At 45.2% G+C, this 24111-nt stretch overlaps 1 protein-coding gene across 1 annotated transcript in view; it reads left to right on the top strand.

Annotated features, from left to right (window-relative positions):
* ZC3H12A (zinc finger CCCH-type containing 12A) overlaps positions 1–24111 on the top strand; it is a 55569-nt gene that overhangs the window by 577 nt on the left and 30881 nt on the right. The window contains exon 2 of the mRNA XM_030218600.1: positions 1982–2596. Coding sequence (XP_030074460.1) covers positions 1989–2596 — 608 coding nt within the window. The 5' untranslated portion in view covers positions 1982–1988. The remainder of the gene's footprint in view (positions 1–1981; positions 2597–24111) is intronic.

Here is a 24111-nt window from a genome sequence, read left to right as displayed (position 1 = left end):
CTGCTCCCGTCTGGCTTATTACGGGCAACTTTGGACACTAAAGGGTTTTAGCATTTAATGGCCCTTGTACTATGCCAGACCAACTCCAGCTATTCTAGGCGTGTTTATGAGGGGGATCTGCAATGTCTGGGGGGGGGGGGGGGGGGGGGGGGGGGGGAAGTTATTTTTATTTTGTTCTAATAAAAGCTTTGCCAGTCAGTAATGCAGCTTATGTGTTCAGGTGCTGGGGTTAGCCCTGTATCCCATTGGAGCTGGCTCTGTGGGTGCTTGAGCACCCCTAATATTGAGAAAATTCCTTGTATGTGTCCAGGGAGGGGTCATTTCCATTGGGCTTAGCACCCCCAATAATTTTGAAAAGTTGGCTCCGATGCTGTATCCGCAGTTTGGAAAGGAGAGAAAGGGACTTTGCTTTGACAATCAAAATCCGTGGGATTTCAGGGGCCTCCACCGAGCAGCTGGTTCCAGCTGAGCCCTGGGCTCTGGGAAGGGGGGGAGACTGGTTTTATGTAGTTTTTTTTACGATGGGGAATATTTCTGTGTAGGTGTCCGCAGAAGGGAAATTAATAGTAGGCCCTTCCTTGACTGGAATAACACTATCCCTCTTGTTCCAGAAGAGGACAGGGAAAGGAAGGACATGTGGACCCTCCCCTTCAATTAACCCTTTCTATACTTAACCTTAGCCACTTTAGAAGACAAATTGCACATAATCCTTTCTAATAAATGAACTGAACTGGTTTGCCTGGATCCCTGTTCAAAAAAAAACAGCTCTACGTCATGACAGCCTGGGACAGTCCGGGCTTACCTCATGCCACCAACTTTTATAAGCAACGCTCCCATCCACAGAAGTTTGAATGCATTTGTGTGGTGGAAAGTGGGGGGGACGTGGACGTGAGGACCCAGGGAAACCATGGCAGAATTCAAGATGAGGGATAGATGCTGAGGATCCCTATACAGCAAAGAGGATAGACAAAAGTATGAAACATTTTCACCCGGAGCAAACAAAATATGCATGATTTTTAACACCTTACAGGGGTAACTTTCATAGAGTGGCAGATACAACCCTAAAATCAAAAGGGAGGTAACCTTCACAGAGGGGCAGTTACAACTCAAAGGGGGGGGGGGGGGATAAGCTTAATAGAGCAGCAGTTACAACCCTAAAAATAAAAGAGGGTAACCTTCTCAGAGAGGCAGATACAACTCAAAGGGGGGGGGGGATAAGCTTAACAGAGCAGTAGTTACAACCCTAAAAATAGGGGGGGGGGCAGATACAACACTAAAAAGAAAAGGGGAGTAACCTTCACAGAGGGGCAGTTATAATCCCAAAATCAAAAGGGGAGAGCAGCCTGCACAGAGCGGTAGACACAACCCTAAAACAAAAGGGCAGGTAGCCTGCATGGAATTGCAGGTACAACCCTGGCCACCTTTCTGGGCTGACCGGATAGGCCATGCTGACCTTTATCTGCCGTCATTTACTATGTTAGTGTGTAATTATATGTGGATGGAGTGTGTGTGTGTGTGTGTGGGGGGGGGGGGGGTAAATTAAACTCTCAAATGAGACGGAGCTGGATTATATTACTGTTTAGGCCTATTTCATCCTCCCCCTTCCAACATAGTTGTTTCTGTACTTGCTTTTGGGAAACTGAGTGGACACTTATCAATTACACTAGACTCTAAAGGATAGAGTAGTGGACTGAGAACCCCGCAAACCCAGTTTGAATCCCACTGTGGCTCTATAGAACCTTGAGGGATCCTGGTCACTTCAAAGTACTATGCTCTCACTGCCTTTCAGACTGATAATATGGGTAGAGATCGGGCAGGGAAAACTAAAATAACTAGAAGCCAGGACCTCCCAGAGAATTAAAAATATAGAGAGAAAATGAAAGTAAGTAAGGAGAGGGCATTGTCTTATTGAGAAGAGAAGCCTTGGTTAATTTTGTTGCTTAATATCTGTTGACATTAATGAATAACCGTGTATTCACAGGATTTGCATGCACGGGAAGAGCAGGACCTGCCTGAAGGAAGTTATGAATTTACATAGTATTTCCTATCCATCAAACTGCACTGTGGAATTTTCCAGCTGGAGTCAAAAGCCATCAATTGGCAGAGGCGATGCTACCGCTACCAGCTCTCCAGATTGGAGCATGAGTCCCGGGCACAGTTTGGAAAGGGATTCTCCTAGCCTAACCCATGTGCCTGTGAAGACCAGCAGTCTCGGGGGGTCCAGCATGAGTAGCATGGTGGATACGTACCAGGGCTACCCACAAGAACAGCCAGGCTGTGCCGAGTCCCTAGACCAGAACGAGGTGCAAATGAAAGTTGACTTTTTCCGCAAGCTAGGCTACTCTTCAGAAGAGATCCATGTTGTCCTCCAGAAACTGGGCTGCCGTGCGGACACAAATACGGTACTAGGGGAGCTGGTGAAACATGGTGCAGCCGCTGTAGAGAAGGAGGTGTCGCTTGAAGATTCCACTGACTCATTTTTGCTGCCCCGTGGGGGAGCTTCTGTTAAGACCCCTTTGTCATTGCCGTCATCTGAAGAGACAGAAGCCAATAACTTGAAGCCGATTGTGATTGACGGCAGCAACGTTGCAATGAGGTATGAATTATGAGATATTTAACTGCTTTCGAAGTCCGAATCAAGTAGGGGTCTCATACAGCTTCGCCATAGCAATTTTTAAAAGTAAATTTTTAAAGCATGAAACTGTTGGAATTTGGCATCATTGTACAGTAGTTGCAAGACTCCGTATTTCAAGGGTCCTTTCCCTAAGGTGTGCTGAAAAGTGACCTGTGCTGGTGTAGACGTGTGTATGGGATGCACGCCAGGTTCATTTTCCAGGGCACCTTCAAAAAAGGCCTTTTGGGGGGGGGGGCCGAAAATGGACGGGCGGCAAAATGAAAATTGGCGCATGTTCATTTTGGGCCTGAGATCTTACTGCCACCCATTGACTAAGCGGTAAGGTCTCATGCGTTAACCGGGACTGTAATAGTCAGCACGCGTACAATGCCGAATACTGCCCAGTTAGTACCGCATGCCGGAAATTTTCCGGCGTGCGTAAAAAAATGAAATTACTGCCAGGGCCATGCGGTAGCTGGGCATATCTAGTCGCCTACGCGGCTTAGTAAAATGGCCCCTTAATCCTTGGTTATCCTGTTAATCCTTTTGGAAATGTAGAAATAAGGGTCAACAAACATTTTATAAAGTCATTTTAACAGAAACGCAAGATTGGGTGGTTCCAAGAACAACCAGAAGTCCAAACTCTTCAATTCTAAAGCTTATTTTTAAAAAAAAAATAAAATACAGCGTCCAGACCTTACATGGCCCGTGTTTCGGTGTAGTATCTTTTTCAGGAGTCACAACTATACAGTGAAAATAATACAGAGCTAGAAGTACAGACAAAAATGCCTGGCGTGTACATAAATATTGAATAACACATTGAAATATTTACAAAGCCAGGATCAGATATACAATAAAGTGATCCTGGCTTTTTAAACATTTCAATGGGTCATTCTACTACTACTACTACTATTTAGCATTTCTATAGCGCTACAAGGCGTACGCAGCGCTGCGCAAACATAGAAGAAAGACAGTCCCTGCTCAAAGAGCTTACAATCTAATAGACAAAAAATAAAGTAAGCAAATCAAATCAATTAATGTGTACAGGAAGGAGGAGAGGAGGGTAGGTGGAGGCTCAGTCCACCAATAAGAGCCAACCTCATCAGTGATGTCACAATGGCTTGATTGCCTGATACTTGGCTCACTTCTGATATTGTGATGTCATAAGGGAAAGGGGGAAAGGGAAATGGGACTTGATATACCGTCTTTCTGAGGTTTTTGCAACTACATTCAAAGCGGTTTACATATATTCAGGTACTTATTTTGTACCAGGGGCAATTGAGGGTTTAGTGACTTACCCAGAGTCACAAGGAGCTGCACTGCACTAACCAATAGGCTACTCCTCTACTACTACTACTAGTACTATTTAGCATTTCTATAGCGCTACAGGCGTACGCAGCGCTGCACAAACATAGAAGAAAGACAGTCCCTGCTCAAAGAGCTTACAATCTAATAGACAAAAAATAAAGTAAGCAAATCAAATCAATTATTGTGTACAGGAAGGAGGAGGGTAGGTGGAGGCAGGTGGTCATTCAATATTTATGTACACTCCAAGAATATTTGGCTGTATTTTCACTTGTGTTTGTTTATTATTTTCAATATATAGTTGTGACCTCTGAAGAAGACGCTATGCCGAAACACGGGCCGTGTAGGGTCTGGACAGTGGTTGTTATTTTCATCGAAAACTAAGCTTTAGAATTAAAGATTTTGGACTTCTGGTTGTACTTGGAAAACTATCTCTTGTGTTTCTGCTTTTGACATTTGTGGAACTTCTTTCCCGCTTTGCTTTGGTTCGATAAAGTCGTTTTAGGTCATTTGTGGCAACAGACGGGTGTAAAATGGATTATGTAAAATTAGATTGGCCATAAATTAGACATGTTGGCAGGAACGTGTACACCTTTGCTGGGGGTGTGGTCTGGGCAGAGCTCGGGCAAAGTTATGAAGAAAGCATGTTGATGATTAAAAATACTAATCAGTGCACGAACTTGCATGCTCTGCCTGAACCCGTTTACGCCCATGGCTTCAGTGTTGGCTGCTATTGCTGCCGGATTTGCACTAGTACTTTATAAAAACACGTACTGCCGGATTCTATATAGCGCGCCTAGAAATTCGCACCGAAATCCAGGCGTATCCTACAACTATGTGCTTAATTTAATTAGCGCGCCTAGAAATTCGCACCGAAATCCAGGCGTATCCTACAACTACATGCTTAACTTAATTGGCTTAACAAGGTAATCAGCGTTGAAAACAGCAATCAAGCAATAATGAGCACTAATTGACAATAATTAGAATTTATGCGCATAGTTTTAGGCACTGGGATATCAATTATGTGTATTCTATATACCGCATCTAAATCTAGGAGCCGCTTGTAGAATACGCTTAGGCGGAAATGTTCACCGCTTGGATTGTTTAGGCTCCTTATATAGAATCTGGCCCATACAGCCTAGGTTAATTGGGCAGGATGGCACCTATCTGGACAAATTATTGCATTCGGCATAGATCAACTAGTGGGGCACTAGGAGAGAAAGGGGTACTATGAAAAGGAAGATGCGTAACTCAATCATTGCATTGCATGTTGTAGACTAGTTATGATAGAACAATACAGGAACAGAAGGGGGTTGATTTGAACTTTCTGCAAGCTTGAATAAATAATTATACAAAAAAAATGTATAGGAGTCCAGTGGTCAGACTGAGAATAATTAGCTGCACAGTCCAAACCACATGAGAGCCACTCAACCAGACTGATTTACAGGCAGTTCCCGATGAATATGTATGAGATACATTTGCATGCAGTGGATGTGCCTGAACAGATATCTCATGCAAAGTCATTGGGGTTATCCTGTAAACGAGACTGGCCATGTGGATCCTGAAACTGGGTTAAGAACTGTTGACCTTTCTGACCTTCAGTAAGTCTCGTTAGCTCACTCTGGCAGTATCATTTGCCCAGGTCTATTAAAAGGTTATTTAAAGCATTACTCTGCCCCCTTTTCAACCCAAACAGTGAAGCATTTGAACATTTTTTTTCCTTTCGTCATGAAGGAGACCATGTAAGCCCCCCTCCCCCCCCCCCGCCTTACCCAGCACCATGTCAACAAATTATTCAGAAAATATTTTTGTTCCATAAGCTTAAGTTCTAATTGCTTGTCAAAATGTGATGTAGAACCAGGCGTAATTTTATTTTTACACTATGGAAGTAAAAAGGTTTCCTGTGCTCTTTGAAGTAAACACAGAGATTGTAGGAGTGGAGGAGTGGCCTAGTGGTTAGGGTGGTGGACTTTGGTCCTGGGGAACTGAGGAACTGAGTTTCATTCCCAGCACAGGCAGCTCCTTGTGACTCTGGGCAAGTCACTTAACCCTCCATTGCCACATGTAAGCCGCATTGAGCCTGCCATGAGTGGGAAAGCACGGGGTACAAATGTAACAAAAAATAAAAACCAGGCAAAGAAGGAGGATTTGGGGGGGACACCGGTGCCGGAAAGAATATTTGAAGCGGGGGAGTCAGAGAAACTAAACAAATTCTCTGTAACCTTGGAGGATGTAATGGGTCAGTTCAGCAAGCTGAAGAGTAGTAAATCACCGGGACCTGATGGTATTCATCCCAGAGTATTAATAGAACTAAAAAATGAACTTGCGGAGCTACTGTTAGAAATATGCAATCTGTCCCTAAAATCGAGTGTAATACCGGAAGACTGGAGGGTAGCCAATGTTACTCCGATTTTTAAGAAAGGTTCCAGAGGAGATCCGGGAAATTATAGACCGGTGAGTCTGACGTCGGTGCCGGGCAAGATGGTGGAGGCTATTATTAAGAATAAAATTGCAGAGCATATACAAAAACATGGACTGATGAGACAAAGTCAGCACGGATTTAGTGAAGGGAAGTCTTGCCTCACCAATCTAATGCATTTTTTTGAGGGGGTAAGCAAACATGTGGACAATGGGGAGCCGGTTGATATTGTATATCTGGATTTTCAGAAGGCGTTTGACAAAGTGCCGCACGAAAGACTCCTGAAGAAATTGCAGAGTCATGGAATCGGAGGTAGGGTATTATTATGGATTAAGAACTGGTTGAAAGATAGGAAGCAGAGAGTAGGATTGCGTGGCCAGTATTCTCAGTGGAGGAGGGTAGTTAGTGGGGTCCCGCAGGGGTCTGTGCTGGGTCCGTTGCTTTTTAATGTATTTATAAATGACCTAGAGATGGGAATAACTAGTGAGGTAATTAAATTCGCCGATGACACAAAATTATTCAGGGTCGTCAAGTCGCAGGAGGAATGTGAACGATTACAGGAGGACCTTGCGAGACTGGGAGAATGGGCGTGCAAGTGGCAGATGAAGTTCAATGTTGACAAGTGCAAAGTGATGCATGTGGGTAAGAGGAACCCGAATTATAGCTACGTCTTGCAAGGTTCCGCGTTAGGAGTTACGGATCAAGAAAGGGATCTGGGTGTCGTCGTCGATGATACGCTGAAACCTTCTGCTCAGTGTGCTGCTGCGGCTAGGAAAGCGAATAGAATGTTGGGTGTTATTAAGAAGGGTATGGAGTCCAGGTGTGCGGATGTTATAATGCCATTGTATCGCTCCATGGTGCGACCGCACCTGGAGTATTGTGTTCAGTACTGGTCTCCGTATCTCAAAAAAGATATAGTAGAATTGGAAAAGGTACAGCGAAGGGCGACGAAAATGATAGTGGGGATGGGACGACTTTCCTATGAAGAGAGGCTGAGAAGGCTAGGGCTTTTCAGCTTGGAGAAGAGACGGCTGAGGGGAGATATGATAGAAGTGTATAAAATAATGAGTGGAATGGATCGGGTGGATGTGAAGCGACTGTTCACGCTATCCAAAAATACTAGGACTAGAGGGCATGAGTTGAAGCTACAGTGTGGTAAATTTAAAACGAATCGGAGAAAATTTTTCTTCACCCAACGTGTAATTAGACTCTGGAATTCATTGCCGGAGAACGTGGTACGGGCGGTTAGCTTGACGGAGTTTAAAAAGGGGTTAGATAGATTCCTAAAGGACAAGTCCATAGACCGCTATTAAATGGACTGGAAAAATTCCTCATTTTTAGGTATAACTTGTCTGGAATGTTTTTACGTTTGGGGAGCGTGCCAGGTGCCCTTGACCTGGATTGGCCACTGTCGGTGACAGGATGCTGGGCTAGATGGACCTTTGGTCTTTCCCAGTATGGCACTACTTATGTACTTATGTAAAGAAGGACTTTTTAACGTCCTTGTAGTCCAGGAGAAATTCCTTTATGAGCCGGGAGCTCTGAGAAATTCCCAGGGAGCTCTGATCATGACGCTTTCCTGTTCTCCAGATTACTGCATGCAATCATGACTGTGCATGTAGAATTCCCTTGGGCTTCTGGGTCACGGTGTTTCTCTGCTGCTGTTCTACACCCAGTGAGAAGGCCTGTTATTTCTGTCTATGTAGTAGGTGGATTCATTTTTCCGAGAGTGAAGATGGGGCACTTTCTTCCTCTCGTCATAGCCTGTCAATGTGGGTTGTTGCCAAGTCAACCAGATCAGAACAAAAAAAAAAAAAAAAAGCCCTCACAAACAGGAAGCAGCTCGAAGTATGAAGGACTCTTCAGTCTCGGCAGGTCCTCCCACTTCAGCTATGTTAGCAGGAGCGAAAAGAGAGAGAGGCGAAAACTTATCTCTCTTTCCCAAATGCCGATCCTTGAGGGCCACATCCAGGCCGGGCTTTCAGAGGAACCAGAAGCTAAGCACACCTAGTCAATGGTCACTGTGGCCATCCTAAAAACTAGGTCCCTCTGCAGCCCTCAGGAACTGAAGGTCAGAAGCCTCACACTCACGAGTCCCAGGCGAGTGAAGAGAGGAAGCCCCAGTGCAGAATCAATGGGGAAATCCAAACGTGAAAATCAGGATAGCCAGATAATATTTCAAGATGAATTTAAACACACAATCACACAATATATCACAGAACACTACACTTTGCTTTACAATTCATTTGAGTTCATTTATGGCATTTCTATACCAGACTTTTCACTCATCCGGGTGGTTCACAGCCTAATGGTGCTTCCTTTCTGACAGGGCTCAGAAAATTGTTGAACGTGTGCTGGGTCTTGGGTGTGAAAGGGCATATTTTTGTGTGTTCTAAATTGTAACCGTTGTGTGGCTTTGTGTGAGACTGGACATCAAGCTGAAGGAAGAAGAAAGGTCTGGGAATATTATAAAGTCTGAAGTAGCTCACGGTAACCGCAGATGCTGATAAGTCTTGAAATTCTTCTCAACACAGCAGGGCACCTTTTGCCAATTAATATCTGAGCTTTGGCCCAGGTCTGCCCCACTGTTTTTTTTCCCACTGAAAACACTGTCTTGAAGCTTAGTTGCTTTTCATTGGCAGCTCAAGGAAAGCTACGTTCAGACACAAGAGGGCTGACAATCAAGGGGCTAGATTTAGTAACACATATTAATGTGATTTTTAACACAAGCCCTGTTATTTGTTAAACACATAATTTGTCATTAAATCCAGCCCTAAGATTTGCGCAAGGTCAACAGGAATATCAAGCAGAAACCCAGTCCCCTGCTCGAACCACTAAACTACGCTTCCTCTCCAAGTTTGCTGCTGTTCGTGGGACTTCTTCAAGCTCCCAGTTACCAGGATTCATTCAAAATAGCCCCGACAAAAAAAGCTCCTGACGTAATAGTCCCTGACATAACAGCCACTGTCAAAACATCCTGCCCACAAATAACCCTTGACAAGTTAGCCCCCTGACAAAAGGGCCCGATCAGGCTGCCCAGAATATGGCACTGCATTGTTTTTTCCTAATAATCTTACTTTGTCAAACAGGATAACGTTGGTAAGACCAGGGCATATCTGCGTGGGTTCATGGGGGCCTGGGCCCCCGCAGATTTCGCCCTGGACCCTCCTCCCGCCGTCAACCCTCCCCCGCCGTGGGCTACCTTTGCTGGCGGGGACCCCAACCCCCGCCAGCCGAGGTCCGCTTCCTCCTGCCGCTGCCTTTAAAAATATTCCTTCAGCTGGCGGGGGACCCAACCCCCGCTAGCCGAGCCAAGGTCTTTTAAGTTCTTCTTCGTCCTCCGTGCTGTTCAAAGCTGCTGAATCCAGTTTCGGAGTCTGAAGTCGCTCACGGACTCTGTTTCTGTGAGTCTGATGTCCTGCACGTACAACGTACTGTGACATCAGACTCCGAAACTGGATTCAGCAGCTTTGAACAGCACGGAGGACGAAGAAGAACTTTAAAAGACCTCGGCTCGGCTGGCGGGGGTTGGGGTCCCCCGCCAGCAAAGGTAGGTGACGGCGGCAGGGGGGGTTGGCAATGGTGGCGGCGGCGGGCAGGGGGGAGGCTATAATGTGCCCCCTCACTCTGGCTCTGGCCCCCCCTACCGCTGAAGTTCAGATACGCCTCTGGGTAAGACTATGAAAATGATGATAATATTGTTTTGGGTTTTTTTTTTAATTAACATGGTGATGGAAGAATAGTTTCCTTGGTACAAAAATAAGTACCTGAATATATGTAAACTGCTTTGAATGTAGTTGCAAAAACCTCAGAAAGGCAGTATATCAAGTCCCATTTCCCTTTCCCTTATGACATCACAATATCAGAAGTGAGCCAAGTATCGGGCAATCAAGCCATTGTGACATCACTGATGAGGTTGGCTCTTAATGGTGGAATGAGTGGAGGAGTAGCCTAGTGGTTAGTGCAGTGGACTTTGATCCTTGGGAACTGTATTGGGCAATCAAGCCATTGTGACATCACTGATGAGGTTGGCTCTTATTGGTGGAATGAGTGGAGGAGTAGCCTAGTGGTTAGTGCAGTGGACTTTGATCCTGGGGAACTGTATAGGGCAATCAAGCCATTGTGACATCACTGATGAGGTTGGCTCTTATTGGTGGAATGAGTGTAGGAGTAGCCTAGTGGTTAGTGCAATGGACTTTGATCCTGGGGAACTGAGTTCAATTCCCACTGCAGCTCCTTGTGACTCTGGGCAAGTCACTTAACCCTCCATTGCCCCTGGTACAAAATAAGTACCTGAATATATGTAAACCGCTTTGAATGTAGTTGCAAAAAACCTCAGAAAGGGGGTATATCAAGTCCCTTTCCCTTTCCCCCAAACAGCAGAACAGATCATGAATACCAGTTGGTAGCTGTAGAAGTTTGTTTAGTTATAGTAACATAGTAGATGATGGCAGAAAAAGACCTGCACGGTCCATCCAGTCTGCCCAACAAGATAACTCATATTTGCTACTTATTGTGTATACCCTACTTTGATTTGTACCTGTGCTCTTCAGGGCACAGACCGTATAAGTCTGCCCCGCACTATCCCCGCCTTCCAACCTCCAGCCCCGCCTCCCACTACCGGCTCTGCTATCCAATCTCGGTTAATCTCCTGAGGATAGTTATATATGCTTTATACAATGCAATGCTGGTAGGACTCTTTATCAGTGAAGATTTCAGTTGTAGTTTATTATAGTTTTTGTGATGTGTTATTTTTTCTTAGGGGGCTGTTTTGTGTAGAGGCTATTTTGTCAAGGGCTATTTTGTTAGGGTGTGAAATGTCAAGGGTTATTTTGTTACAAGGCTGTTTTGTCGGGACTTTTTTGTCAGGGCTATTATGACTGGGTGCCCATTTTCGTAATTTTACCAGTTCTTTTCAGGGCTGCCGAGAGGGGACGAAAGTTTCCCTGAGCCCAGCCTCCAAGGGGAGGCCCGGCACCGGCAAGGTTTCGAGGGAGCAGAAGCCTTCTTCCTGCCTGCGTCCGGGTCTCTCTCCTGCTCCTGTGTGCCAGGACCCAATGATTGCATTAGCGCCAAAACCCGGGTCCCGGCACACAGTAGCAGGAAATGACAGACTGAGGGAGGAGCAGACACAGGAAGGTAAGGGGGCGGCAGCCCGAGAGTGGGGGAACACAGCGGCGACCCAGGTGAGGGGAGGCAGTCTTGACCTGGGCCCAACAGTGTCTCTCGGGGTCCCGGTTCTTTTGTCTTAACATTGCACATGACAGATTCAAAACCAAATACTTGTTTAGACATTATCATGGAAGCAGTTGAACCTGCCAGGCCACCACTGGAGGCTTTGCTATAGAACCAACAGGCTTCCAGCTGGACGGCAGTGACAATTGCGCCCAATCAGGTCATGAGCAATATAAGCAGCTTCTTAGGGTTCAGATTTGGAAGACGTCAAGTAAGATCCTGACTCTGCCTGGTTTAGCACTGTGCTCTTTGATCTCTGGGGGATCAATAGAAATCAAACAAAATAAAACATGGAAAAGAAAATAAGATGATACCTTTTTTATTGCACATAATACATTTCTTGATTAGCTTTCGAAGGTTGCCCTTCTTCGTCAGATCGGAAATAAGCAAATGTGCTAGCTGACAGTGTATATAAGTGAAAACATTCAAGCATTACTATGACAGTAAAATAGATACTATTGGAGATTCTACATGGAATGTTGCTACTATTGGACATTCTACATGGAATGTTGCTATTCCACTAGCAACATTCCTGCGCAGGCTTCTGTTTCTGTGAGTCTGACGTCCTGCACGTACGTGCAGGACGTCAGACTCACAGAAGCAGAAGCCTGCGCGGCCACATTGGTGATCTACAAGGGCCGACTTCTACATGGAATGTTGCTAGTGGAATAGCAACATTCCATGTAGAATCTATAGAAATCAAACAAAATAAAACCTGGAAAAGAAAATAAGATGAGACCTTTTTTATTGGACATAACTTAATACATTTCTTGATTAGCTTTTGAAGGTAGCCCTTCTTCCTCAGATCGGAAATAAGCAAATGTGCTAGCTGACAGTGTATATAAGTGAAAACATTCAAGCATTACTATGACAGTAAAATAGATACTATTGGAGATTCTACATAGAATGTTGCTACTATTGGACATTCTACATGAAATGTTGCTATTCCACTAGCAACATTCCTGCGCAGGCTTCTGTTTCTGTGAGTCTGACGTCCTGCACGTATGTGCAGGACGTCAGACTCACAGAAGCAGAAGCCTGCGCGGCCACATTGGTGATCTACAAGGGCCGACTTCTACATGGAATGTTGCTAGTGGAATAGCAACATTCCATGTAGAATCTATAGAAATCAAACAAAATAAAACATGGAAAAGAAAATAAGATGATACCTTTTTTATTGGACATAACTTAATACATTTCTTGATTAGCTTTTGAAGGTAGCCCTTCTTCCTCAGATCGGAAATAAGCAAATGTGCTAGCTGACAGTGTATATAAGTGAAAACATTCAAGCATTACTATGACAGTAAAATAGATACTATTGGAGATTCTACATAGAATGTTGCTACTATTGGACATTCTACATGAAATGTTGCTATTCCACTAGCAACATTCCTGCGCAGGCTTCTGTTTCTGTGAGTCTGACGTCCTGCACGTATGTGCAGGACGTCAGACTCACAGAAGCAGAAGCCTGCGCGGCCACATTGGTGATCTACAAGGGCCGACTTCTACATGGAATGTTGCTAGTGGAATAGCAACATTCCATGTAGAATCTATAGAAATCAAACAAAATAAAACATGGAAAAGAAAATAAGATGATACCTTTTTTATTGGACATAACTTAATACATTTCTTGATTAGCTTTTGAAGGTAGCCCTTCTTCCTCAGATCGGAAATAAGCAAATGTGCTAGCTGACAGTGTATATAAGTGAAAACATTCAAGCATTACTATGACAGTAAAATAGATACTATTGGAGATTCTACATAGAATGTTGCTACTATTGGACATTCTACATGAAATGTTGCTATTCCACTAGCAACATTCCTGCGCAGGCTTCTGTTTCTGTGAGTCTGACGTCCTGCACGTATGTGCAGGACGTCAGACTCACAGAAGCAGAAGCCTGCGCGGCCACATTGGTGATCTACAAGGGCCGACTTCTACATGGAATGTTGCTAGTGGAATAGCAACATTCCATGTAGAATCTATAGAAATCAAACAAAATAAAACATGGAAAAGAAAATAAGATGATACCTTTTTTATTGGACATAACTTAATACATTTCTTGATTAGCTTTTGAAGGTAGCCCTTCTTCCTCAGATCGGAAATAAGCAAATGTGCTAGCTGACAGTGTATATAAGTGAAAACATTCAAGCATTACTATGACAGTCTGACAGGGTGGGAGGATGGGGGTGGGTCGGAGGTATGCATGGGGACATCAAAGCATATCATTGATATTCTAACAGGATGGGTGTGAATAGGTGAGGGGTGGGGTGATCAACAGAGAAAGAAGAAGGGCAACCTTCGAAAGCTAATCAAAAAATGTATTAAGTTATGTACAATAAAAAAGGATTCATCTTATTTTCTTTTCCATGTTTTAATTTTGTTTGATTTCTATTGATAATCTCTGGGGGAGAAACCACCTCTCCCCACCGCTCTCTGTTCCGGCCTGTGACCACCAACATCTTACATTTGGAGCAGATTACAGTACTGCTCTACCAGGCCGACCCTTTCTCAGACCTCCTGACACAGGAAGTGGTTTAGGCTCAAAGTCCAGGAAGCGTGATATGACATTCACATTATACCATGCATAGTCAATGAACTGAGACCTGGCACCCATTCCTAAATTACCCCATGCAGTCACAGGACTCAGGTCCCTGGCATGAACAGCTCCAGCCATTGCTGCACACTGAAACAGGATAGTTGCTAACACCTGGACCTTTCACGCAGTCCACACTAAATATATCAAGGGTTCGAGTGGGGATAAGTTTCTATAACTTCTTTTCTTTCAATCTCCGATGCCTTCAAATGAGGAGAATAATTACTTGATTCCCATCTTGCATTTCCCAGGTACTGAAGCCAATAATGGAAACCGAGGACGCCCATCTCAAAAACGACCAAATCCAAGGCATTTAGTCGTGGGAAGAGCCAGCATTCGTACTGCACTGGCCCCCCTGACATGCCAGGACACCAACTGGGCACCCTAGGGGGCACTGCAGTGGATTTCCTAAATTGCTGCCAAGTCCATAGCTCCCTTCCCTTGTGTGCTGAGCCCCTCCAAACCCACTCCCCACAACTGTAAACCACTACCATAGCCCTTATGGGTGAAGGGGGGCACCTACATGTGGGTACAGTGGGTTTGGGGGGGGGGGGGGTTGGAGGGCTCAACATTTACCACTACAAGTGTAAGAGGTAGGGGGGCATGGGCCTGGGTCCGCCTGCCTGAAGTGCACTGCACCCACTAAAACCTGCTCCAGGGACCTGCATACTGCTGTGATGGAGCTGGGTATGACATTTGAAGCTGGCATAGAGGCTGGAAAAAATGTTTTTTTAATTTTTTTTGGGTGGGAGGGGGTTAGTGACCACTGGGGGAGTATGGGGAGGTCATCCCCGATTCCTTCTGGTGGTCATCTGGTCACTTCGGGCACCTTTTCGAGGCTTGATCATGAAAAAAAATTGACCAAGTAAAGTCGGCCAAATGTTCATCAGGGATGCCCTTTTTCCATTATCAGCCGAGGACGCCCATCTCTTAAGCACGCCCCCGTCCTGCCTTTGGTACGCTGCCAACACGCCCCTGTGAACTTTGGTCATCCCCGCGACGGAATGCAGTTGAGGTCGCCCAAAATCGGCTTAGGATTATGCTGATTTGGGCGACCCTGAGAGAAGGACGCCCATCTTCCGATTTGTGTCGGAAGACGGGCACCCTTCTCTTTCAAAAATTCACCTGAAAGTGATCAACAGAAGGCACTTGGTGGGGGAGGGGGGAATTCTATAAATGATGCTCAAAAAATCGGCGCTATCTTCTACTCTAGAAAGGTCGTGCGCCCTCTATAGAATAGTGCTTTGCTCCGATTCCCATGCCCAACTCTGAGCTTGGAGACCCATTATTGTAGAGCACTGTACCATGACCCACTCATCCCCCTCCCATGGCCACACCCCCTTTGCATTAGTATGATGGGATTTAGACACCCTGAGTTATAGAATAGCACACAGCTGGAGCGCATGCACTAATTCTAATTTTTGCCAATTAATGTCAATTGGTTGTTAGCATCCAGTTATTGATGGGTAACAGCTCGTTAGCTCACATCTCAGGCACATGCTGAAATCTGGGCGCCATATATAAAATGTGGGGGTTAGGGAGCAATTCTATACCAAGATGCTTTGAATCTTCGCAACTGCTTTATACAATTACCCCCTTAGGACTCGGTTCTATAAATGGCGCTCAGACTTGGGTAGTGTTTATAGAATAGCGTTTGGCGCCGGGATCCCTGCCTAATTTTAGGTGCAAGGGTTTACACCAAGTAAAACCTGGTGCGAATTGTCGCGCCTAAATTATGCGTAGATATCCCTTATTCTGTAAAACTGCGCGTACATTCCAAGAACGCCCCAGATCTGCCCATGATGGCCACGCCTCCTTTTTGGATCTAAGCATATAATTTACGCCCAGATCCCAGCGCCTGAAAATGTGCATGGAAATTTTAATGCCAATGAATGATAATTAGTGGCCAATTATTGGCATTATTTGGCTTGTTAAATTACACGCAAAAACTGGGCATGTGCTCAATATTCTACACACAGTTTTTAGCGCCATAGAATTGGGCCTTTCTTGTGCTCACAAATTCGCCTAAAAGAAAGCAATTAAACTGTATCCTAAGCTTTACCAGAAGCAAGGAATCGGATCACGTCTTTATGATCAATCCTATTGGCCACAATTTGCTTTCTAATGTACCAGGAAAGGAAGGAAAAACGGATGAGCTGCATTGTGTAAGTTTCCTGCTCTGTACTCCCTTAGCACCAAGGCCTGACCTGAAACAGCCTTGTAGCACCCAGGGCCACTCCTGCCTGCCTGTTGCTCCAATCCTTTAATGATGGCTGTAAACACACACTTGGTAAGAGTCATTACGCCTCATTAAATATTCTTCTGGAACTTATGGTGGAGATTCTCCTTTGAACAGACTTCCTTAAGGAGTGCCAATGCTGAGAAAAGACAAAATGTGTTGCATTTTCCAAAGAGCAGCACAAGGCACAGCTAATCCAGCAGGTTTCAGAGCCATAAGCTAGCATCGCCTCCTCTTACATAGTAACATAGTAGATGACAGCAGAAAAAGACCTGCACGGTCCACCCAGTCTGCCCAACAAGATAAACTCACATGTGCCATTTTTTGTGTATACCTTACCTTGATTTGTACCTGTCTTTTTCAGGGCACAGACCGTACAAGTCTGCCCAGCACTATCCCCGCCTCCCAACCACCAGCCCCGCCTCCCACCACCGGCTCTGGCACAGACCGTGTAAGTCTGCCCAGCACTATCCCCACCTCCCAACCACCAGCCCCGCCTCCCAGCACCGGCTCTGGCACAGACCATATAAGTCTGCCCAGCACTATCCCCACCTCCCAACCACCAGCCCCGCCTCCCACCACCGGCTAAGCTTCTGGGGATCCGTAGTCTCTTGAGAGACTACAGAAAAAGAGGAAGGTTCAGGGGAGTTTTCTTTTAGTGTGGCTTTTTTTTCCCCAAGAGGTTCATTCCTCACATCAGACAGGATCCAAACAATTTCATATCCCCTGGGGGGGGTCAGATTACAGCCCGCCCCCTCCCCCAATTGGGCAGGTTCTGGGTTTTTAACCAAGGGACCATCCTGTGCTCACAACTCAGACCTTGAATGTAACCTTAGTATTGTACTGTGGGCCCCTCCTACGAAACTGCATTTACGATTCCCGCGTGGCAAATGCAGCGAAGCGTATTTGGGCTACGTTGCATTTGCAGACCCAGGAATCACTAGTGCGGTTTAGTAAAAGGGGCCCTATGATATTTTTGTAACCCCCTGAGTGTAGGACATATGGAGCGTGTAAAAATATAATTGATTTCACCAGTTTTTTTTTTTTTTCATTTTTATAACACATTGAAAGACAGGTGCAGAAAACCCTGTGCTTTTTAATTAAAAAAAAGTACGTAAACAAGACAGCGAGGAAAATCCAAGGAGGATAACAAAGAAGTCTTTATTCAGATATTTAAAAACCGACCCGGCCGTGTTTCGGCCCGAAGGCCTGCCTCGGGGGTCTTGGTAAATCTCTGGTGTTGCAGGATAATACTCTACAACGGAGAAATTTAATACACGGATCTGGCAATCAAAATCCTTCGTTTATCCTCCATCTTGTAAAAACGCTGATGCATCATTTACATCAGCCAACAACTCGGATTTTTAATAATTTGTATCTTTGGTTCTTTTTTAGAGACTTTTTTTTTTTTATTTTAAGTTACATTTGTACCCCGCGCTTTCCCACTCACGGCAGGCTCAATGCGGCTTACATGGGGCAATGGAGGGTTAAGTGACTTGCCCAGAGTCACAAGGAGCGGCCTGTGCCTGAAGTGGGAATGGAACTCAGTTCCTCAGGACCAAAGTCCACCACCCTAACCACTAGGCCACTCCTCCACTGTTGCTACTATTTGAGATTCTACATGGAATGTTGCTATTCCACTAGCAACATTCCATGTAGAAGTCGGCCCTTGCAGATCACCAATGTGGCCGCGCAGGCTTCTACATGGAATGTTGCTAGTGGAATAGCAACATTCCATGTAGAATCTCCAATAGTATCTATTTTATTTTTGTTACATTTGTACCCTACTACTACTACTACTATTTAGCATTTCTATAGCGCTACAAGGCATACGCAGCGCTGCACAAACATAGAAGAAAGACAGTCCCTGCTCAAAGAGCTTACCCTGCGCTTTCCCACTCATGGCAGGCTCAATGTGTCTTACATGGGGCAATGGAGGGTTAAGTGACTTGCCCAGAGTCACAAGGAGCTGCCTGTGCCTGAAGTGGGAATCGAACTCAGTTCCTCAGGACCAAAAGTCCACCGTACAGACGTCAGACTCACAGAAACAGAAGCCTGTGCAGCCTTCTACATGGAATGTTGCTAGTGGAATAGCAACAGAATCTCCAATAGTAGCAACATTCCATGTAGAATCTCCAATAGTATCTATTTTATTTTTGTTACATTTGTACCCTGCGCTTTCCCACTCATGGCAGGCTCAATGCGGCTTTCATGGGGCAATGGAGGGTTAAGTGACTTGCCCAGAGTCACAAGGAGCTGCCTGTGCCTGAAGTGGGACTCGAACTCAGTTCCCCAGGACCAAAGTCCACCACCCTAACCACTATGCCACTCCTCCACTTCATGTTCCTCCTTGGATTTTCCTCACTGTTTCATGAGGTTTTTTTCCTCGTTTTTGGTTGCTTTTAATAAAACGTATCATATGTCCTGTTTTCCACATTGTCTGCAGAATGTTTGTGTTCACTGGCAGTCTTTACACTGATAGCTCTTCTTGACAACTGTGTGCATTCATTATTTATTATTTGTTACGTTGGTATCCCACATTTTCCCACCTATTTGCAGGCTCACTGTGGCTTACAGAGTACCGTAGCAGCGTTCGCCGGTTCCGGTCTGAACAAATACAAAGTGTACATAAGGACAAGGTGTGGTTGTGGTAGAGTGGGGATCGTATATAGTAGATACATTGGGGGAACAATTAGGTAGGAAGAGGGAGAGTTGGGGTGAATCCATTGCATTCTTGGTGTCGTTGTGTAGCTGGTAGTGTTGTTCTTATGTTGGGTCGGTGGGGTATACTTTTTGGGACAGGTCGTTTTTGGTAGGAAGCAACGTGAAATCAGAGATCAAGTGTTTATTTCAGTAGGATATAGCACAGTAGAGCCCCAAATTATTAATAATCAAATTTAAATCACTATTCAGTCAAATACAAAATAATATATTCGGGGCACTATTGAACTGAATATGAATATTCATGCATTAATATCACCAGTTTTCTGCAGAACTATGGTGATATTTTCCGGACCCACAGAGCTTTGATCAGGATCACTTCACACATTGCATTGTGTTGTCACTACCTTCTGTTGTTACATTTTCAACGATGTTCAAATCAAGGTTATTTCCTGGCCAGGGTTACAATAGTTGTATTTGTTCCTGAGCTGGTGATATCGTCACGGTTTTTTTTTCCATGGCATGATGCACCATCCTGTTTTGAAAATAAGTAATCTCATGAGTATGCATGAAATTCAGGAGAGTTTCTTTCGGCACAATCAAATAGTTTCATTGAGTCTTAGGTATAATCCTTAATCCCGCTTCACCAGCCGCAAACCATGACCTTTGACACTTTATTCACTGTGGGTTGTGTCTATGGTGTGATGGTCTCTTCACATGTCTACAAAACCTATAGAATTGAGTGATTAGTGTTTCATCTGAAGACGTAACATGCTTCCATTGCTCAGGTGTCCAGGGCTTGTATTTGTCGCATAAAGTGAGCTCCTCTTTAATACTGTTGGCAGAAAAACATTCAGCTTCCAAGAAGACCGATATGATTGAAGTGTAGCATGGAACAATCTTCTGCTTATTGCCTTCTTACTGGGCTTCTTTGTTGGAGGGTCTGGACGTCTTCACCTAACACGTGATGATGCCCTTGGGGAGAATTTTGCCGTCTTTATTGTTTGTTGTCTATTCACATTTCCATAGCCCTGGGTCACCCAGAACTTGCCTGCAATCAAAAATTGTTGAGCTCATGATTTCACCTCTTGACGCCACCTTTGGCTTTTTTGCAATTGCTAGTATTTATTTATCTTCTCTTTGTATAAAGTATCTGTGTGTTTCTCTGGTGTAAGTTCTTTCACACATATCATGATGCTGTACTAATTTACAAACCTGATAAATGCCGTGCCAAAACCACCACAGTATATACCGTAAATAAATAGATGTGTCGAGATAAATTAGTTTCATAAAACAGAAGACAGCAAACACGTTCATTTTGCTTCTATACTTTTATCAACTTGTTAACAAACTCGGCAATCGGTTTGCATTGCTTTGTATGGTTCGGTGAGACAAAAAGTAAAAACAAAATAGGTCATAAAACCCCTTAATGTCAACTCAGTTGTGATTATCTCAACATTATCGTAGACACTTGTTTTGACAATACCAAAGAGTGGGTTAGAATTTAAAAAACGATAAAGCAAATAGCTTTAGTTACACAAAATCCACTACATATGCCATAAATGCCCAAGGATTTATTTGTAAATATAATAATTATTAAGATGGCTGCAGCAATCAAAACAAACACCAAGTAGCCCATACAAATAAAGATTAAAGCCCAAACCATAGCCTAAAGCAAAATCAGAACAACAAACCCCAAAATAACAGTTGAAAACTGCCTAGCCACAAACTTTGGGCTGTGACTGTAGGGTTAGCTTTTAGCGAAGGACTAGCCGTTAAGCCCGTCTCCCCTGGCCTCACCCCGCCCACCGATCCTCCCCTCCCCCCATGTCCAGCAACCCTCCTCTGTGCCCTGCTCTCACCCCAAGTCCAGCAACCATGCCCTCTCCCCCCTGCCCAGCTACTCTCCTCGCCGCCCCCCTCCCCCCTCCATGCCGGGCCCCCTGCACGGACCTGACAGCACCTCTCACCTCCGTGTGAAAGCGCTACAGGCAGCAGCGGATCGCTGTGCTGCTGCCTGCAGCGCTTCCACAAAGAGGTGAGAGGCGCTGTCAGGTCAGTGCAGGGGGCCTGATACGGAGGGGGGTGGAGGTTGGTGCGCGTGATGTTCGTTTCCAGGCTCCAGCGGTGGCGTCCGACAGTGCGACTCCGTTTCCCTCTCTGTTCCGCCCTCTGACGTCATGACGTCTTGACGCGAGGGCGGGACAGAGAGGGAAGTCTGTACTGCGCATTTGCAGGTGAGTCGGTCACTTGCCGTTTATATGTTTGATGGACTCTGCCTGTTTTGAAGACAGACCCTCTTCTCTTCTTCATCCACCACGATTCCCAGTTTCACAGTGTCTCTCTTGTTCTTAAAAATGCCGTGGTCTCAAATAAATTCCAGTACAGAATAAAACATTTCCCCATTCAGGTCTTTCTTAAGAAGCTTCCAGGTGTTGGCAATTGTGCATTTCCTTTTACTAAGCTGTGTAGGTGTCTATCCTGCTTATTTTCAAAAGAGGACGCCCATCTTTCGACACAAATTGGGAGATGGGCGTCCTTCTCCCAGGGTTGCCCAAATCAGCATAATCGAAAGCCAATTTTGCGCGTCCTCAACTGCTTTCCATCACGGGAATGACCAAAGTTCACGGGGGCGTGTCGGAAGCATAGCGAAGGTGGGACTGGGGCGTGCTTAACACATGGGTGTCCTTGGCCGATAATGGAAAAAAGAAGGGCGTTCCTGACGAGCACTTGGACGACTTTACTTGGTCCATTTTTTGTTACAACCAAGCCTCCAAAAGGTGCCTGAACTGACCAGATGACCTCCCCTTACTCCCCCAGTGGTCACCAACCCCCTCCCACTCTAAAAAAAAAATGTTTTAAATATTTTTTGCCAGCCTCTATGCCAGCCTCAAATGTCATACCCAGCTCCCTGACAGCAGTATGCAGGTCCCTGGAGCAGTTTTTTTTGGATGCAGTGCACTTCAGGCAGGTGGACCCAGGCTCATCCCCCCCCTTGTGGTGAGGATGGTTACACTTGTGGTGGTAAATGTGAGCCCTTCAAACCCCACCAGAAACCCACTGTACCCACATGTAGGTGCCCCCTTTCACACTGTAGGGCTATGGTAGTGGTGTACAGTTGTCGGGAGTGGGTTTTTGGGGTGGTTGGGGGGCTCAGCACACAAGGTAAGGGAGCTATGCACCTGGGAGCAATTTCTGAAGTCCACTGCAGTGCCCCCTAGGGTGCCCGGTTGGTGTCCTGGTATGTCAGGGGGACCAGTGCACTATGAATGTTGACTCCTCCCATGACCAAATGGCTTGGATTTGGTCGTTTCTGAGATGGGTGTCCTCGGTTTCCATTATCGCCGAAAATCGAGGATGACCATCTCTAAGGACGACCATCTCTAAGGTGGACCTAAATTTTGCAATTTGGGCATCCCCGACCGTATTATCAAAACGAAAGATGGACGCCCATCTTGTTATGATAATACGGGTTTCCCTACCCCTTCGCCGGGACATCCTGCGAGGATGTCCTCAGGAAAACTTGGGCGCCCCTTTCAATCATGCCCCTCTATGTGCACCCAACATGCGTTAATTTGGAACTACCATGCTGCAACTGCGTGGCCCGGGTGCTAATTTCATTTTGTATGTGCGTCCAGTAGGCGCGCCGGAAATTTTCCAGCGCACAGCACTAACCGGGCGATAATCGGCATTCTACGCACACTGACAATTACCGCCCGGTTAATGCGTGAGACCTTACCGCTAAGTCAATTGGTGATGGTAAGGTCTCAGGCCCAAAACGGGCACGCACCAATTTTCATTTTGCCGCACATCCATTTTCGGCCAGAAGAAAAAGGTCTTTTTTGCAGGTGCGCTGAAATATGAACCTGCGCGTGTCCAATACACGCGTGTACACCAGCGCAGGCCACTTTCCAGTGCACCTTAGTAAAAGGACCCCTAAAGATTTTGATATAAGGGATCATCTGCAGAATTCTAGAGGCAAAGGTCTATACCAAAAATGCAGGAAACTGAGTAGACCTAATATATGGAACAGTAACCCTATATCCCCTCATTCTCAGGGGCTTAGCTAGGGCTGTTAGCAGTCTGCTCTCTGCTTCCCCCGATGCCTCACCTAGCTACGCTTCTACTCATTCTATAACCTTCTGTGCAGAATTTTACATTTAAGAATCCTTTTACGAAGCGTTGTTACCAATTAGCGTTTACTGAATGTGAAGAAGCCCATTCAATTCCCACGATCTTCTTCACATTCAGCCCACGCTAATTGGAAGTCACTTTGTAAAAAGAGCCTTCAGGGCCAGATTCTCTATATGGCGCCTAAAAAAATCCACGCGGTAAATACCTAAGCATATTCTATAAGTGATACCTATATTTAGGCACAGTATATAGAATACGCCTAGGTGGAAATCACAGAGCCTAAAAGTATACACATTCGTTTACACCAACGAAAATGTGGTGTAAATCCTGGCATGTTAATTTACACACACTGGGCCATATTGTATAACAGTGCGTGTAAATTTTGTAACGCCCAAAAATGCCCGTTTTCCCACCCATAACCACACCCCTTTTTGCCTGCACACATTAAAATTTAGCCGCAGTACGTTACAGAATATGCTTAGGGATTTACGTTTGTAAATTCTAATTATTGCAAATTAGTGCTCATTGTTGCTTAAGTGCTGTTAACGCTGATCGGTTTGTTAAGCCAATTAAGTTACGCACTTTGTTATAGAATCCTCTTGGATTTCAGCTCGGAACTCTAGGCGTGCTATATGGAATCCGGAGGTTAGTGTGGAAAATTGTGTACGCAAGTTACAAGAGTACCTACAGTTATGTGTATGACTTAATTGACAAATTAGCTGCTAGCTGGCACTGATCACCCATTGGTAATTAGTATTAATTGGCACTAATTGGCAGTTACATGCATAACCGTACTTAATATTCTATAACAATAGCATGCAAATTTTATAGATCATAACTGCAAAGTGGGTTGGATGTGGGAGGGGCATGAGCGGGGCAGGCCGCAGTTACGTGCTAGGGTTGTAGAGTA

Source organism: Microcaecilia unicolor, chromosome 11 (genome assembly GCF_901765095.1).
Source record: "Microcaecilia unicolor chromosome 11, aMicUni1.1, whole genome shotgun sequence".
NCBI lineage: Eukaryota > Metazoa > Chordata > Amphibia > Gymnophiona > Siphonopidae > Microcaecilia > Microcaecilia unicolor.
This window is presented reverse-complemented; position numbering and strand designations above follow the sequence as displayed.